At 38.3% G+C, this 16,237-nt stretch overlaps 1 protein-coding gene across 1 annotated transcript in view; it reads left to right on the top strand.

The window, feature by feature from the left end:
* The window catches only part of LOC110912955 (tyrosine-protein kinase JAK1), a 38,834-nt gene that overhangs the window by 19,720 nt on the left and 2,877 nt on the right, over positions 1-16,237 (top strand). Inside the window, exons 5-6 of the mRNA XM_022157795.2 lie at positions 9,870-9,935; positions 14,953-15,897. Coding sequence (XP_022013487.1) covers positions 9,870-9,935; positions 14,953-15,897 — 1,011 coding nt within the window. The remainder of the gene's footprint in view (positions 1-9,869; positions 9,936-14,952; positions 15,898-16,237) is intronic.

The raw sequence follows: 16,237 nt of genomic DNA, 5'->3' as shown, positions 1-16,237 counted from the left end.
TCGCTCTTGTTCATTGTTCTGTTTTTCCATGGCTATCATGCGCGGTGACGGTAAACCTATCTCAGCTGGAATGACGGCCTCAGACCCATAGACTAGACTGAACGGAGTTTCGCCGGTGCTAGTCTTTGGCATTGTTCGATGCGCCCAGAGGATGCTGGGAAGTTCGTCAACCCACCCTCTGCGCGCTGTCCCAAGTCGCGCTTTTATGCCGTCAACGATTTGTTTGTTTACGCTTTCTACCTGACCGTTCGCTTGAGGATGCGCAACGGAGGCAAAGTTGTGCTCGATCTTCATTTCTTTGAACCATTTTTGAAGATCTTCTGCGGCGAAATTTGTACCATTGTCGGAAATAATGCGCAATGGTAATCCAAATCTGCAAATGATATGTTCCCATATAAATTTGCGGATTACCATTGCTGTTGTTGAGGCCAAAGCTTTAGCTTCCACCCATTTTGTGAAGTAATCCACCGCGACGATGATGAATTTTACTGCACCCGGCGCGTCAGGAAATGGGCCAACAAGATCGATGCCCCACTGTTGGAATGGCCAGGCGGAAGTAACGGGAATTAGCGGATTTTTGGGTCGGAATGTCTTTGGTGCGTGGCGTTGACATGCCTTGCATCTTCTTAATAGATCAACTGCGTCCATGTGCATTCCTGGCCAGTAGTATCCGGCGCTCATTATTTTTGCCACGACCATGCGCGGTCCTGCGTGTATCCCGCATAATCCCTCGTGGATTTCTCTGACTAGGTATTGGGCGTCTGTTTTATCAACACAGCGTAGTAATGGGCCCATGAATGATTTTCGATAAAGGACGCCATCCGCCATCTCGTAATTTATTGCTTTGTGTTGTATTTTTCGAGCTTCTGCCTTTCCTTCCGGAAGTTTTCCGTGTTGAAGGTACAAGATAATTGGAGACATCCAGGATGGATCTCCCATTTCTATGACACTTACTTGCTTGAGATGAATGGAAGGGTTGGATAATACCTCTATGCGTACCTCCTTTGCTAAGTGCTTAAAGCTGGTAGCAGCTAACTTGCTTAGCGCGTCAACGTGCTTGTTCTCGCTTCTGTTTATGTGATTAACTTTGAATGTTTGAAATTGGCTGAGTAACATCCGCGCTTGTTCAAGGTATAACGCCATAGCTTCCCCTTTCGCATCATAACGACCGTTAACTTGTTCGGCTACTAGCTTTGAGTCAACGTTGGCTTCAAGGTTTCTTGCCCCCATTTTGAGTGCTAAACGGAGACCTGCTAAAAATGCTTCGCATTCTGCTTCATTGTTGGTACTTTGGAAATCTAAGCGTATGGCATATGTAAGTTCGTGATTATCCGGACTGACTAATCGGAGGCCTGCTCCTGCTCCATCATCATTGGAAGCACCATCTGTGTGTAAGGTCCAGACTCTGTCGTCGAAAACAGGTGTTGGGTTCTGGATTGCCTCACATTCTTGTATTTTATCGATGGGAACTTCAGTGGCGAAGTCTGCTAGAACTTGCCCTTTGATTGCTGGTCTTGGTCTGTAAAAAAAGTTGTAGCCTCCCAGCTCAATGGCCCATTTAGCTAATCTTCCCGCCACATCAGGTTTTGACAAGATTTGGCCTAAATGATAATTCATGAGAACTGTAATGACATGGCCTGAGAGGTATCTGCGCAAGCGTCTGGATGCGTGTATTAGTGCTAGAACCAATTTTTTTATCATTGAGTAATGAGTTTCGGGGCCAGTGAGCATTTTGCTGATATAGTAGATTGGAGTCTGGATATTTTCCCGTTCTACCATTAATACTGCGCCTACCGCTACTTCCGCGGCTGACAGATATAAGATTAACGGTTTTTTTTCTTTTGGCGCGGTCAGTGTTGGCAGCTGAATTAAACATTCTTTCATTTGCTTGAATGCTGCTTCTGCTTCAGGCGTCGATTGAAAAGGAGTTTTCTTTCCGCAGTTTCGCAGCGTACTGATAAATGGATAAGATTTTGCCGCATGATTAGCCAAGAATCTGTTCAGAGCTGCTAATCGTCCGGCGAGCCTTTGCATTTCTTTGACTGTTGCAGGTGATGGCATTAGCTGGATGGCCTGCACTTTTTCCGGATTAACCTTAAAGCCGTCTCTTGTAACTATGAAACCCAAAAATTTTCCTTCTTCCATGCCGAAGGAGCATTTCGTCGGGTTAAGTTTTAAGTTCACGCTACGTAAGGAATCGAACGTGCGCTGGATATTGTTGAGCATTGTCTCCTCTTCATGGCTCATGACGACGAGGTCATCCATGTATACTTCGACAGTTTTGCCAATATCCCCGCTGAAGACTGTGTCCATTAGGCGTTGATAAGTTGCGCCTGCGTTGCGCAAGCCAAACGGCATTTTCGTGTAGCAGTAGATGCCTTTATCTGTGCGGAACGCGGTTTTGTCTTCGTCTTCTTTTTTCATCTGGACCTGGTGATAACCCTTATAGCAGTCGAGAAAGCATTTCCATCTGAATGATGCTAGAGAGTCGACTTTTTTGTCTATCTCTGGGAGCGCGTAGCAATCTTTGGGGCATGCTTTGTTTAGGTCCTTGAAGTCGACGCACATTCTCCACCCGCCGCTATGTTTTTGTACCATCACTGGGTTGGCAACCCATGTATGGTATTTCACTTCGCGCAAGATTCCCGCATTGAGTAACTCTGTCACTTGCTCGTCCATTGCTTTTGCTTTTTCTTCACTGAAGTTGCGCCTCCCCTGAGCAACAGGTTCTACTGATGGTTTGATGTTTAGACAATGTTGCGCGATGTCGCGTGGAACTCCAGTCATGTCTGCTGGGCACCAGGCAAATATATCTTTGTTGTTAGACAACAACTCTTTCAGTTGTATGCGTGTTGCTGGTGAAATGGCTTGTCCTAGCAGAATGGTCTGCTCTGGGTATTCGTTGTTCAGAACCCATTTCTCTGGTTCGTTTGGTGCCGAAGATTTGACAACCTTTGCTGGTGGTTCATCGTCCACAGACATGACTTCTTTGCTTGAATAGAGAATTGCAACTCCGGTTTCTGTCGGAAATCCACAAGCAGCATGTGGAATGGAAGTGATCATGCTGAATTCTCTTTGTGACCTTCTCCCGAGCAAAACATCATGACGTGACGTTGCTAGCATGACCATGAAATTGACTATAACTGTTCGTGAATGTTCGCCATCTGACAAAGTCACCGGGAAAACGATTTGCCCTAATGGGAATACAGCTTCATTACAGAATCCGGTGAGGGGAAAATCGACCGGTTCTAAACGTGCTTTATCTTCTGAATCGAGCTGTTTAAAGCACTGTTCGTATATGATGTCCATCGAGCTTCCTGGATCTATGAACATATAGTCCGTTCGGTAATGACCGAAAATACCAGTGATAATCACTGGTCGTTCTTCCTGAGGGCCCCCAGGAACAACAGGGAACACGACTTGCTGTTCTCTCCAATGTTGATCATAGTTTCGTTTATTTGGTCTTCGTGACGGACCTCCTTGAACCATGTGTATTTGTTTCTGATAACTGCTATCTCTGGATTGGCTGGATTGGATGTCCCCCCAACCTGGTGTTGGTGGATCCAATTCTGTAGTATTGATTTCTTTTCCAGATCTGATGTTTGGGAAATCAGATCTGGCGATTTGCATAACGATTGTGTCTAAAGCAGCTTGGCATCTGTTAACCCAATGTTCTGGGGATCCTTCTATTTGGAAATTGTTTTCGACTTTTGGTCGAGGACCAGCTTGCCGGTGAGAAGACGAATTTTCTGCCATGTGCAAAAACAGTAAAATGGAATGAACTGAATCGAAACGAGGTGGAAACTAGAAAAACTGAGAAAATGGTGGGCGCCAATGAAGAAACACTAGATAAATGGTCGGAACCGAAATATCTAGGGGGTTTGAATCCGCATAAAAGGGTTAGCTCTCTCTCGGTTGATTCAGTTGCTGCCGAACTTCTTCTCCGATGATTCTGCAAAAAAGAGCACCGTTAGCCTCGCCAAGGGGAGAAGAGGGTTCTCTCATTGACCCGACTCCGGTGTGAGAATAAGTATCGGTAATGGAGAAGAGAAAGTATTTGAGAAGTGAGTGTGATCTGAGTTTATACCTGAACAGTTCTCGTATTTATAACCGGGAGTTTGGGAGGGAAAACCTGTTATTGAAAAGATGACGGAAGATGCTAACGCTGTAGCGGTTATATTTTCTTCCGTTAAGTTCTTTGATCCCACGTCAAGTTGCCTCGATCCGATGTGAATGCACACGGATCGTGGTTTGATCAATGGCTGGGGGATTGCCACGTGGAAAGTGATTAAGTGGAGATCATTCTCCAATTGCATGCTTTCGTTGTGGTTTCAGGGATGCCTGTGGTAATGACACGTGACCAGACGGTTGTAACCGTCTGGGTGGTGCACGATCATATTCTTTCTAGAGGATTACTGCTGTAATCTAGTGTGACACCTTACTGTGTGGACACAAATGTATAAATCCCAAGTCTGGGCAAAATAATATCCAAGTTTGGATATTTGGGCGGAAGTATTGATCTTCAGGATTTTAATCCTTTGCTAATGGAAGAAGGCGCAAGGATTTTATGCTTTCCTTTGGGCGCGCGACTATAATTTGTTGATTACTTTCTCCCTTTTGTAAGACCAATGCGCGGCCGCGCAAGGTTAAAAGGTTGAAAGGCCAGTTTGTGGTATGGTCTCAAATCCTTTTTATGAGGTTTTTGGGACCTTACCCCTTCACATACGCTATCACTTTGCCTTGTTGCATGGGGACATAACATAAACCCTGATATGAAGTGTCGAGTACACTACTAGATCCACATTGTCTTTAGGTAGGCCAAAATCTGTGAATCAGTCTCTTTTACAATTCTTCAAATGAACTATCCTGGGTCAGAGCCCATTCAACTTCACTTCCTTCATGGTCAGCTTTGTCAGGGAGAAGTCCTTTTTGAAAAGTCTTAGATGAACCTTTGATAATAACCAACCAATCCCAAGAAGCTACGAATCTCGGTCGATGTCTTTGGGGTATTCCACTTCATCACTATTTAAACCATTGTAGGACCCACAAGCATTCCACTCGGGGTTAACCGCGTGGCCTATCAATTGGACTTCCAGTGCACACTTTAAAAACTTCGCATACAACTTCTCCCTTTTTAACGTCAACAAAACCTCTCGAAGATGACTAGCGTCGTCCTCTTTGGTCTTAAAATAGATCAAGATATTATCGATAGAAAGGATGAAAGTCCTGTCCTGCATCCGGCGGTACACCCGATTCATCAGGTCCATAAATGTTATCGGCGCATTCGTTAATCCGAAAGACACTACTAAGAATTTGTAATGACCATAACCAGTACGAAACCTTTCGTATATCTTCATCTTTGACCCTCAACTGATGGAACCCGACTAGAGATCAATTCTTGAAAACCAAATTACGCCTTGTCTTTGGTCAAACAGATCGTCAATCCTCAGCAACATGTATGCGTTCTTCACGGTGAGTTTGTTCAGCTTCTAGTAATTAATACACATCCGCATACTTGTATCCTTCTTCTTAACGATCAAAGCTAGAGCACCCCAATGCGAGATACCTGGTCTTATGAAACTTTGATCCAGGAGATCTGGTAAATGGGCCATTAGGTCCTTCGACTCCTCCGATGGTGCTAAACGGTAAAGTGTAATCAAGTCAACGGGTTTCCCGTTTAGAAATTTCGGTGGTATTTCGCTCTCTTTGCATATACCAAGAAAACATGGTATGAACCAGTTTATTACGTCTTCCATGCTACCCTCATAGAATAATTCATGCCTTACTAATTCCTAATGCAATATGATCAAATCGAGCACATCCAGGAAGCTTTCGACTATGACATCATTCTCTATCACATCTTCCTCATCTTGCGCAATCATCACAGCCCTCTTTCATATCGCTTCTCGTGGATTCTCTTCTATACCATCCATGTAAGTCATCAAACCTAACTTTGCCCTTTTGGAATATTCAACCTCATCTTTCTTCGTACCCGAAACGCCTTCTCAGAACCTTTCTTTATTTCTGTCTCTCAACTTCAAATTCTTTTTCATAAAAATCTTCAACGTATTCTTGCAACTTTTCTTTCTCGTTGAGGTATCCATTTTCAACATCTAAGTTCTCGTAGAACTTAGCTAAGTATTCTTGTTCTAAATCCACTTCGGATTTATTTTCAAATACATCAAAACCTTTCGCCGTATCACAAAAGATCCTTTTCAACGTACACGTGTCACTCAAAGTAACCACTTCAATCCCTTGGTATAGCAATTGTTCTAGACTAAGAACATTGCGTTTCATTTTTGGCACATAATTCACACAAGGAATTTGCTTATCGTTTCACCAACCGGAACTTTAACTTCGTCGATGCTGTGTGTGAACGAGAACTCCTTCCGTTTCTCGTTGGTTATAACCCCAAAGTGTCTTTTGAACACTTTAAACAGATTTCGGTTTCCCGTCATGTGTGTTTTAAAAGTGGGATCAACTACCCATATTGTTTCCCATTCCCCTCCGCAAGTATCCTTTACTAAATAACCACCGTCTTCCGGTAAAGGACTAAGATTGATATACTTACTTGGGCAAATAGATGCATTGTGCCCGAATTGCTTACATGTGAAACACCGTATCCCTGCTTTCCTTGGTCTTCCCACTAGTCCAGTACTTTTCCAACTTGTTTTCTTGAAGAAATCTTTCGGAATCATCTTCTTGGGGAACTTGTTAATTGGCGACTTCCAAGAACTTGATCTTCCTTCCGCTGCCCTGGGCGCACTTTCCCTTGTTCTTTCTGGTATCGCGTGAATCAGCACCAACCGATTTTGACTTGTTCACCCTCAGCCAATCTCCGAACCCATCATCCTTCTTCTCCTTGATCTTGGTAGAACCTTCGGCTCTAATACCAATGTTGGTATCATCACTTACGGGTTCCGAGGACCATTGTGAACGAGAACGAGTATCATGGCAATCATAAGTGTGATCGTAACAAATATCGCACCAACAAGCCTTTATGATAAAAATTGTATAAACAAACGAACTGTAAAGTGAATTACAGAATTGAAACTAACCGAATTGAAACTTGAAATAACTAAACTTGTAATCAGATTAGAAACTGGAAGTTTGGATCCGTATTTATAATGGGTGTGTGTGTAGAGTTGTGTCGCTTCAATAAAGAGATACATCTCAACCCTAACCCTAATGGACTTCTAGACATAAGTATTTGACCTAATAAAATCATAAACAATAAAACAGTAAATTGTTTGACACAATTATACTAATAAAACATAAATGTTGCTGCTGCGTTTTTCTTTGCGGCTTGGCCCGAACTCGGGTGATCTTGATTATCTGACATCAAGTAGCAGTAGTGGTAGAAACAAAACCACAACCACGAGACCTTTTATCCTTTGTTTTCTAGTTTACGGCAACATCATTAAAGCAAATATAAAAGGCAAATTGGATTTAAATAATCCCAACTTGCTCAATTTGGCCGATAATAATCCCAACTCAGTTATTAGCCGATAATAATCCGAACTGGTCCACTTTTGGCCGATAATAGTCCGCCGTTAAAAATAGCTTAACGCAGTTAAGCTTTTTTCCGAATTACAAACCGAAGTTTTATGGATTTTGATCAGAACGAGGATACGAGTTGATTGATATAAAATTTACCTCGAAATACTGCCCTAAACGACGAAAACGGTGGTTCAATTCGGGTGTTGAAACTTCCAATTAACAACAATCAAGTCGTTTGAAGCACCGTTTTGAGGTAAGTTTTACATAAATCGAATCGAATCGTATCCTCGTTCTGATCAAAATCAATAAAACATCGGTTTGTTTGTAATTCGGAAAAAAGCTTAACTCCGTTAAGCTATTTTTAACAGCGGACTATTATCGGCCAAAAGTGGATCAGTTCGGATTATTATCGACCAATAACTGAGTTGGAATTATCATCGGCCAAATTGAGCAAGTTGAGATTATTTAAATCCAATTTGCCATAAAAATAACTTTTATCTTTTTGGTGATGTTGCGTCAGACTCCACCAAAGAAAAAGAATATTACGAGGAAGATGAAACCGGCTGGAAAATCGGAGGTAGGGTTGGGTCGATTGTACTCTGATACCCATAACAGAATACGCCAAAAGTAAACCCTTATCAAGTTATCATTAATTTCAAGTATATAAATACAAAATTTACGGTTTACCACCTTTGACCATTGAAGAAACACCAAATTAATCCGTAGGTTAACTTGTGGGTTTAGTCTTGTCAAAATAAGGTTAATATTCTTTTTTCCTCGATTGCTTGCTATGAGATCCTGCAAAACAAAAAAACACCATGAAGCTCGTTACAAGGAATAGGGGGTTCTTCTTTTAACCATCCTCCGGCGTGAGAATAAGAACTTGTTTTGAGGATAATCAGTGTGTGTAAAAAGTGAGAGAACAAGAGAGTGATCCTTAAACCTCGAGATGAAATTCTCTATTTATAGCCGAAGAGGGGTGTGAAGGAGGTGGGCTGATGGGCCTTGGGTCTGACGTCGACAACAAGAAATATCCTTTTGCTCCTGAACACGACCGTTAGTGTTTGCAGGTGAAAGGGGAGTCGGCGCATGGTGATTGGTGACATGTCAGTATCCTTTTGTACTTCTTGTCCCCTGCACGATTTTTCATCGTGAGATATTGCTGGGGACAACCTGTCGTGCGCCTATTGGCCATTTGCTCTGACATTCGTGCCATCTGTACTATCTTGAGTCATCTTATTGGCGCCACGAAACTTGCGCTTCTTACGCTTGCACCACTTTATTGCGAAATGAATTAAGTATTAAATTTTACCTAATTTGGGTATGGTTCTATGCGCGCGACCTGAGCTTGTCTCGTGTAGTCGGCGCATGATTTGGGACCATACCCCTTCAACTATAGAATTGATTACATCAAGATACCAAAATATATCCTGGTTTGTAATTTTTTTTTTCTTTTAAAAAGCAAAGAGTTATCATTATCTAAGCTCTAGCTAAAGTGGCATGTTAGACTATCCATTATCACAATCCAATCCAACCAAACCTTTTATTAAAAACTAATTTCTCTTTTCTCCATATACACAACCCAACCCAACCCAATCTTACTTTTCACTCACATTCACAACCCAACCTACACCAATATTTTATTAAATAAATATAATTTATAATTATTGTTTATTACAAAAATTTATATTGATAACAACTTAAATAATAGAAAAGAAAAAATATATATTATAATATTTAGCAACCGTTTGCAACCTTTAGTTGTCCCATCAAACCGTTTGAAGCATAAATTAATTTTTACATTTTTAAATTGCAAATGTTTTTTTGTCTTTTTGTAAATGTGGCAACCGGTTGATGAAACCGATCACCGTAGTGGGTAGGCTTAGATTATATGCCATTTACCTGAGGCCTCACGGTTTGACATAAGGGTGTTCCATCTTGTATATTGCAAGGAAGAGCGAAAACACAACATTTTATGAAGTATATTTTGACTTGTGTCCCTCAAACTTAGCACCGGCCGAACGTTAGGTCTGCCTAGTTCTGACTAATACTAACCGTAACCAATACATGTTCGAGAAAGGTTTGTGTGGGGTCTGCTTATCTCCTCATAATGATACACGTCTTTGTAATACACATATCTGGTTGAAAGTCAAATGGATTCATCACATTTAACAGAATTTGTTTCTAAATGCTTTAATGCTTTAGTTTTATATGTACAATTCCCATTGCTACTTTTAGTTGAAAAGTCGAAGTTTATTCATGAGGATGTGCTACTTTTACTTTTAGTTGTTGATCTATAAGTAGTATATAGTTTTGTCATTAACTCATAGTTCTTAGCACTAATTTTCTCTTCATATTGTTGCTTAAAGGAGAAGGGAGTACAGCGCCCAAATAAGAAGACACCACTTGAACTTCTGTACATAAAGGCAGTAATGGTTAGACCCTCCTCTTTTCTTCTTTCAACTTTCTATGGTATTAACTCTTGATTTTAAAAAGCGTGAGACATTTCGAGGTGTTTAGGTCTTGAAAGACAAGGCGCATGGCGAGAGCTTTATGTACTCGAAGTGCCTTGTATGATATAATATTTACAGATTAGTTTTGGATAACATATACAGTATTTTAAATCATCAAAAACCATAAATTAAGATTATAAAAGAATTACACATATTTTAATAACTTTATATACTACCAAGCAAACAACCTCAAAATATATAAGGCAAATGTATGAAGTAACCCCAAAGAAAGAAAAACAACTTAAGGCATGCATTGCGCAAGGAAGAAAAACGTAAAAACACAAAACTAGCCAAACAGTCAAGCTCACTTCTACATCCTTTTCTAGAACCGTGACAATTCTTTTATGAAAAGGTTAAGACTTTTAGGAAGAAGATAAGAGTCAACCGCGTTACTCCTAAGGCTTGATGGCGGAGCTAGAAGAAAAACTCAAGAGTATCCAATATTTTTTTACCGTACATTTATAAAACAAACAATTTTTTACTGTATATTCAATGGCGGATCCAACATTTTATTAATTTGTATGAAGTCACTATTTTTAGAAGCTTCAATTTGATAAGCGAACATAAAAATTTCTGGCTCGGTTCGAGTGGGTCCTGACATAAGTTTTTTTTTTATTTTATATGTACTAATAATTCATCACCAACTTTAATTTAGTATATTTGTTAAAGTATTTAAGGTTTTTTAATACTAAATAATCTCTACAATAAAACATTTTTATACGGAGAAAAATGTTATCTGGTATTTACATAGTTTAAAAAGTTATATGACTTGTGATAAAAGTTTGTTATAATTAGTAAGCTTGATGTGAAAATAAATAAATTAATAAACTAACACATAATAAATTAATTAAATAATTAATATTAATAATATATTAATTAATAAAGTAATAGATAATAACTACTATAAAACTAATTGAATAATAATAATAATAATGAGTTAATTATCAAAGTTAAATTGAATAATAACTAGAATTAAGCATCCCGGTGTTGCGGCGGGGGCCTAAAACTATGCCAAATAACATCAATGTCACACCTCTGTTAACGACCATCAACACTGAAGTTGCGGCGTGTTGATGCGAAAAAATAAGACTGAAACATATAACATATAAAAAATAACTATGTCGATTTAGTACCCACGCGTTGCGACAAACTTGTTAAATGGAAAAATAGACGTAAAAGCGTTGAACCACACACGTACGTTGCGCCATGTTAACTCGCAAAATAACGTAGAAAAGAATAAGTAAGTCGATGTAGGATCCGCGCGTTGCAGCGAACTTGCCAAAGGGAGGAAATAGACACGTTCCCACATACCTGTCAAATGTGAAAAGATAGACCAAAAACGTTGAACCACACACGCACGTTGCGACGTATTAACTCGCAACTTTTAGAACGAAACGTAAAACGAAAAACTTACGAAAGATAAAAAGTATGGGGACCAAAGTTGTAAATAAAAAAGTTTTGGGTTAAAAGTGAAAACAATTTTTTGAAAAACACCACATGCTTGGAGTACAACAACACAATGCAACAATGTTTTGCTAATTTATATTATACTAGTATTAAGCCTCTCTGCGTTGCGGTGGGGGCGTAAAACCATGACAAATAGCACCAATGTCACAGCACCGCCAGCAACCATCAACATTGAAGTTGCGAGGTGTTAACGCGAAGAAATTAGACCGAAACATAAAACATATAAAATAATAACTAAGTCGATTAGGACCCGCGCATCGCGATGAACCTATCAAACGGGAAAAAATAGACGGCCATAAAAACGTTGAACCACACACGCACGTTGCGTAATATTAACTCGCAAAATTTAGAATGAAGCGTAAAACAAAACGTAAAAACGTTGAATCGCATACAAACGTTGGGTCGTGTTAACTTACAAAATTTAGAACAAAACGTAAAACAAACATTTTGCGAATTATGAAAAGTGTAGGGTACCAAAGTTGAAAGTAAAAAGTTGTGAGGTTAAATTTGTAAAGATAGAAAGCTTTTGGGTTAAAAGTGTAATTATATAATTTTTTTTTTTTTTGAAAACATCCCTAAATATAAAATATAACTTAACTGTGCACCACAATGTTGTTAATTTATAATGGATTAATATGTTAGTTATCAAAGTTAAATCGTAAATAACAAACAAAATACCAATGGGATGATGGTCCATTAGCAAAGACAAAGCCTTTAAAACACCTAGGTTGGAAAGGGGAAGGTCTTGGGTTCAAATCTCACAGACGACAGGAGATTAAAGAAATTAGCCGTTAAAAAAAAAACAAACAAAATAGAAAAGAATGATATGCTACAGGAGATTAAAGAAATTAGGCGTTAGAAAAAACAAACAAAATAGAAAAGAATGATATGCTGGTGAACGCACGTGGGTTACAACTAGATTAAATCAAGAGAAAAACTAGATATGCTGGTGAACGCACGTGGGTTACAACCCACTCTCCATATTTCAAGAGATAAAACTAGATTAAATCAAGAGAAAACACTAAATCTCAAGAGAAAAAACTAAATCAAAATAATGACAATATCTTTTGGTTTAACAAAAGGAAGAGTATTCTTCTTCTTCAAGCTTTTCAACGCCGGTGGAGATCTCACTTTTCTTTAAGAAATTTCATTTTTTAAGTATTCGGGGTATTCTAATGTTTGCTCAGGATTATCCGAATATATAAAACTGAAAATAAAAAATTCTTTTTTGCATTTCGCCAGAAAGTTAAGGGGTATCCCGAGAACCCCCTCACCTCCACATAGCTCCGCCCCTGCTAAGACCATCCATAGTGGGGAGTTTTTGGCGTTTTGTTCCAAAAAAAACAACGTCCCTTGGGCCTTTTTTAGAAAAAAAAAACCTTTGAAGTGTGCTTTATAAAACGCCATCTTCTTTTTGTTTGGCCAATAGCATTTTTTTGAGGTTTTTTTATTTAATTCTATTACACCTCTTTCAACATAATGCCCCACAATGCCCACATCCTCACTACACCCCTTTTAACATAACGCCTCATAATGTCCCATTGCTGACTGGACTGTCACATGATGCAAAACGCCCAAAAGTAAGGGCGTTATATTCCCCTCCCACTGCACATGGTCTAAGGCTGGTTTTCTTAAACCAAGATGTAACTTAACAAGTTTAATTAAAAGGCAATTTGGTTGTAAATAAGTTTAGAAGAAATGCTATCTTACAAAGGTTATAAGGATATTAATAAAACATTTAGAGTTTTAAATGATGTATGTGAACTTCCCTAAAAACGATATAAGGAATACATAGTTGTAAAAGTTGATCAGTTCTGTTAATATGTAATGGAAAAACATAAAAATAATACATGTAAATAACATTGAGACCAACAGAGAATCCAGAAACAGAAATAATCATTGAGTTTGATATGTTAGTTAGCTTGATTTGGTTCCCAATTAGAGTATATATGGTTGATGGGTAGTTCCGAATTCTAGGGTTGAAGAACTCGTGATTATGGAAAGAGGGGAGGTCGAGATCATGTGATGTTATTATGAGATTCTAACCTAAACCCTCTCTAGTCATCTCCTTATATACACTTTAGGGAAAACATTATTAGTTAATAAGGGTAAATTGGTTTATCAATAATCACAAACTAATATATTATAAGGTATAATTGTATTTTAATCTATATAATATAAATGAGTATGATAAGTACATAATTAAATATTTATAATTATATATTTAATATAACTATATATTTAATCTTATAGGAATAAAAATGCACAACACTAATATGGTAATAAAGTAACTGTAGGTCACATCAAAATCCAGTTAAACACCCAAAACAAAGAAAAGTTCAAAACGAAATACTTAGATAATCAAAGTACAAAAAGAAACAAAGTTTTCTATTTACAATGTCTAAATTTTTGCAAGAGATAGAGGTAACTATTAACTACTAACACCAAAATATTTAAGGCTTAAATGAGTTAAATAAATGAAGTCACTAATCTCACTATGTGTGTATGGGTCGGTTTGGTTTGGTTTTTATCATTAATCATAACCATAACGGCTAACTTTGGTTATGGATTTTTCTAACCATAACCATAACTGAACTTTGGTTCTGGTTAATCGGTTATGTAGTCGGTTATAGTTCGGCTTCAGTTAATTTCGGTGATTAACCAAAAACTTTAACTAAAACTAACTTTTCAGCTGAAGTTAAAAATATACGTCGATGGGCCAACAAAATAAGAATAAAATCCATCATGTTAGTCTTAGCTTGGGCCTTTTATAACTCTAGCAAATCTGTTAACAGGCCTATTATAAGCAACGAACAATTAATTTGATTAAGTTAACACAAAGGATGTAGATTGTTTCATATTACCATTTAATCTTGCAAACCTTAATTTAATTTGGTTTACCTAATTAAATTTTTATGTACATGGGTCTTATTCAAGGTTGGAGAACTCGCTAGTCGCTAGTCGGCCGGTGAAGTGGGGACTAGCGACTACTCGGGATTACTCGGGATTAATCAGGATTAATCGGATCGGGTTTTTTATATGTAATTTTTAGTTTTATGTATATATATATACATTTTTATAGGTAAATATTTTAAGTAGCTAGGTTTTAAATCTTACTCAACTCATTTATTTAAGTATACATGATTAATTGTTGGAATTTCAATGATTTGGTTGGAAACTGACCGGAATTTAGAGGTTTTGGCCGGAATATACAAGTTTTTTTGCTGGAATCGTCGACTTTTGGCTGGCCTAGTCGGTTAATGGACCGATTTAAGAAAAATTACTCAGTAACTGGACGACTAGCGATTAATCGCCGACTAGTCGCGATTTTTACAACACTGGTCTTATTTACTTACTAGCTATGTATAAATGGTTTGTGGGCTTGGGAAATGGGTTAGGTTGGCACATTTTCTTTTCACACAGTTTCCTTGTCATTATTGCACCTCTAACTCTCTTTTCAACCTTGAATCAGTTGACTCGCTTGAAACACTTAGAGATTCCTCTCACCCAAATTCAATCAGCAACCAACAATTTTTCAGAGGCATACTTGGTTAAAGTTCTCTTTGATGGCCATAGATTGTACAGAGCAGATATCGAGCATTTTGATGAAGAAAATGGTTCATCCAAGAGACGCAGCACTGTGATTATAAAACGCTACCCTATGGAAGATGACTTTCATGATGAAGTATTGTTTCTTAAAGAAATTACCATTCTTGGCACTGTTAAGCATCCCAACATAGTCACGCTACTTGGATTTTGTCTTGAAGCTTCTGAGAAGATCCTTGTCATTGACAATTTTTCTAATGAATTCCTTGGTGATTATCTGGTAAACTTGAAAGATAAACGTGTTTTGACTTGGGAAAAACGCTTGAAAATATGCATTGATGTTGCACACGCATTAAGGCACATTCACACTGCGATGGAACACGGAATAATAAATGGTGACATATGGAGCTACAACATTTGTTTAGACGAGAACTTGGGGGCAAAGATTGTTAACTTTTGGATTTCTGAGTTCCTGCCTCCAAATCAAGAAGACCACGGTACCGATATCAACTGGAGTGGCAGACAAGCCTACACTGATCCAGATATTAAGAAGACTCATAGGTTAAAAAGAGCATCAGATGTTTATAGTTTTGGAATAGTCTTGTTTGAAATTCTATGTGGAAGGTTATGCATGGACCCAGGGTACGCCCATGTATTCATACAAGGTGCCAGGAGGGGAACGCTAGACGTCATCGATCCTATAATAAAGGAAGAAACAGATGAAAACATTTTTGTTCTAAATAGTGGACCTAACAAGGATTCTTTGCACACGTTTATCGAAATTGCACACAAGTGTCTAGAGCAAACTCAAGACCAACGTCCAACAATGAAAGTTGTAGTCGAGGAACTTGAGAAAGCATTACTCTTCCAAGTAAGTTATCGTTTTAACTTCATATTATGGATGCCTAGAAGTAAAATAGTTTGATGATGCACTATAATATCAAAAACAAATGTAGATTACTTGATGAGGTTAGATTCAAATTGTTAGGTTTACACTGTTAAAAAATCCTTTCCACTTTCTAACATCCTTTCCACTTTCTAACATTTAGCATTCATCTTATTAAGTTTACTTTATAGACATTAAAGAGATTTCTCAATCCGACCTTTTAAACTCTCAATTTAGGACTTTGTTGATATGATTATACGGTAGCATAACAAAAATGATAAAAGTTCAATTTAAACCTTTTTTTAGAAAACAGAGCATAGTGCAT

The sequence above is a fragment of the Helianthus annuus genome, chromosome 17 (genome assembly GCF_002127325.2).
Source record: "Helianthus annuus cultivar XRQ/B chromosome 17, HanXRQr2.0-SUNRISE, whole genome shotgun sequence".
Lineage (NCBI taxonomy): Eukaryota > Viridiplantae > Streptophyta > Magnoliopsida > Asterales > Asteraceae > Helianthus > Helianthus annuus.
This window is presented reverse-complemented; position numbering and strand designations above follow the sequence as displayed.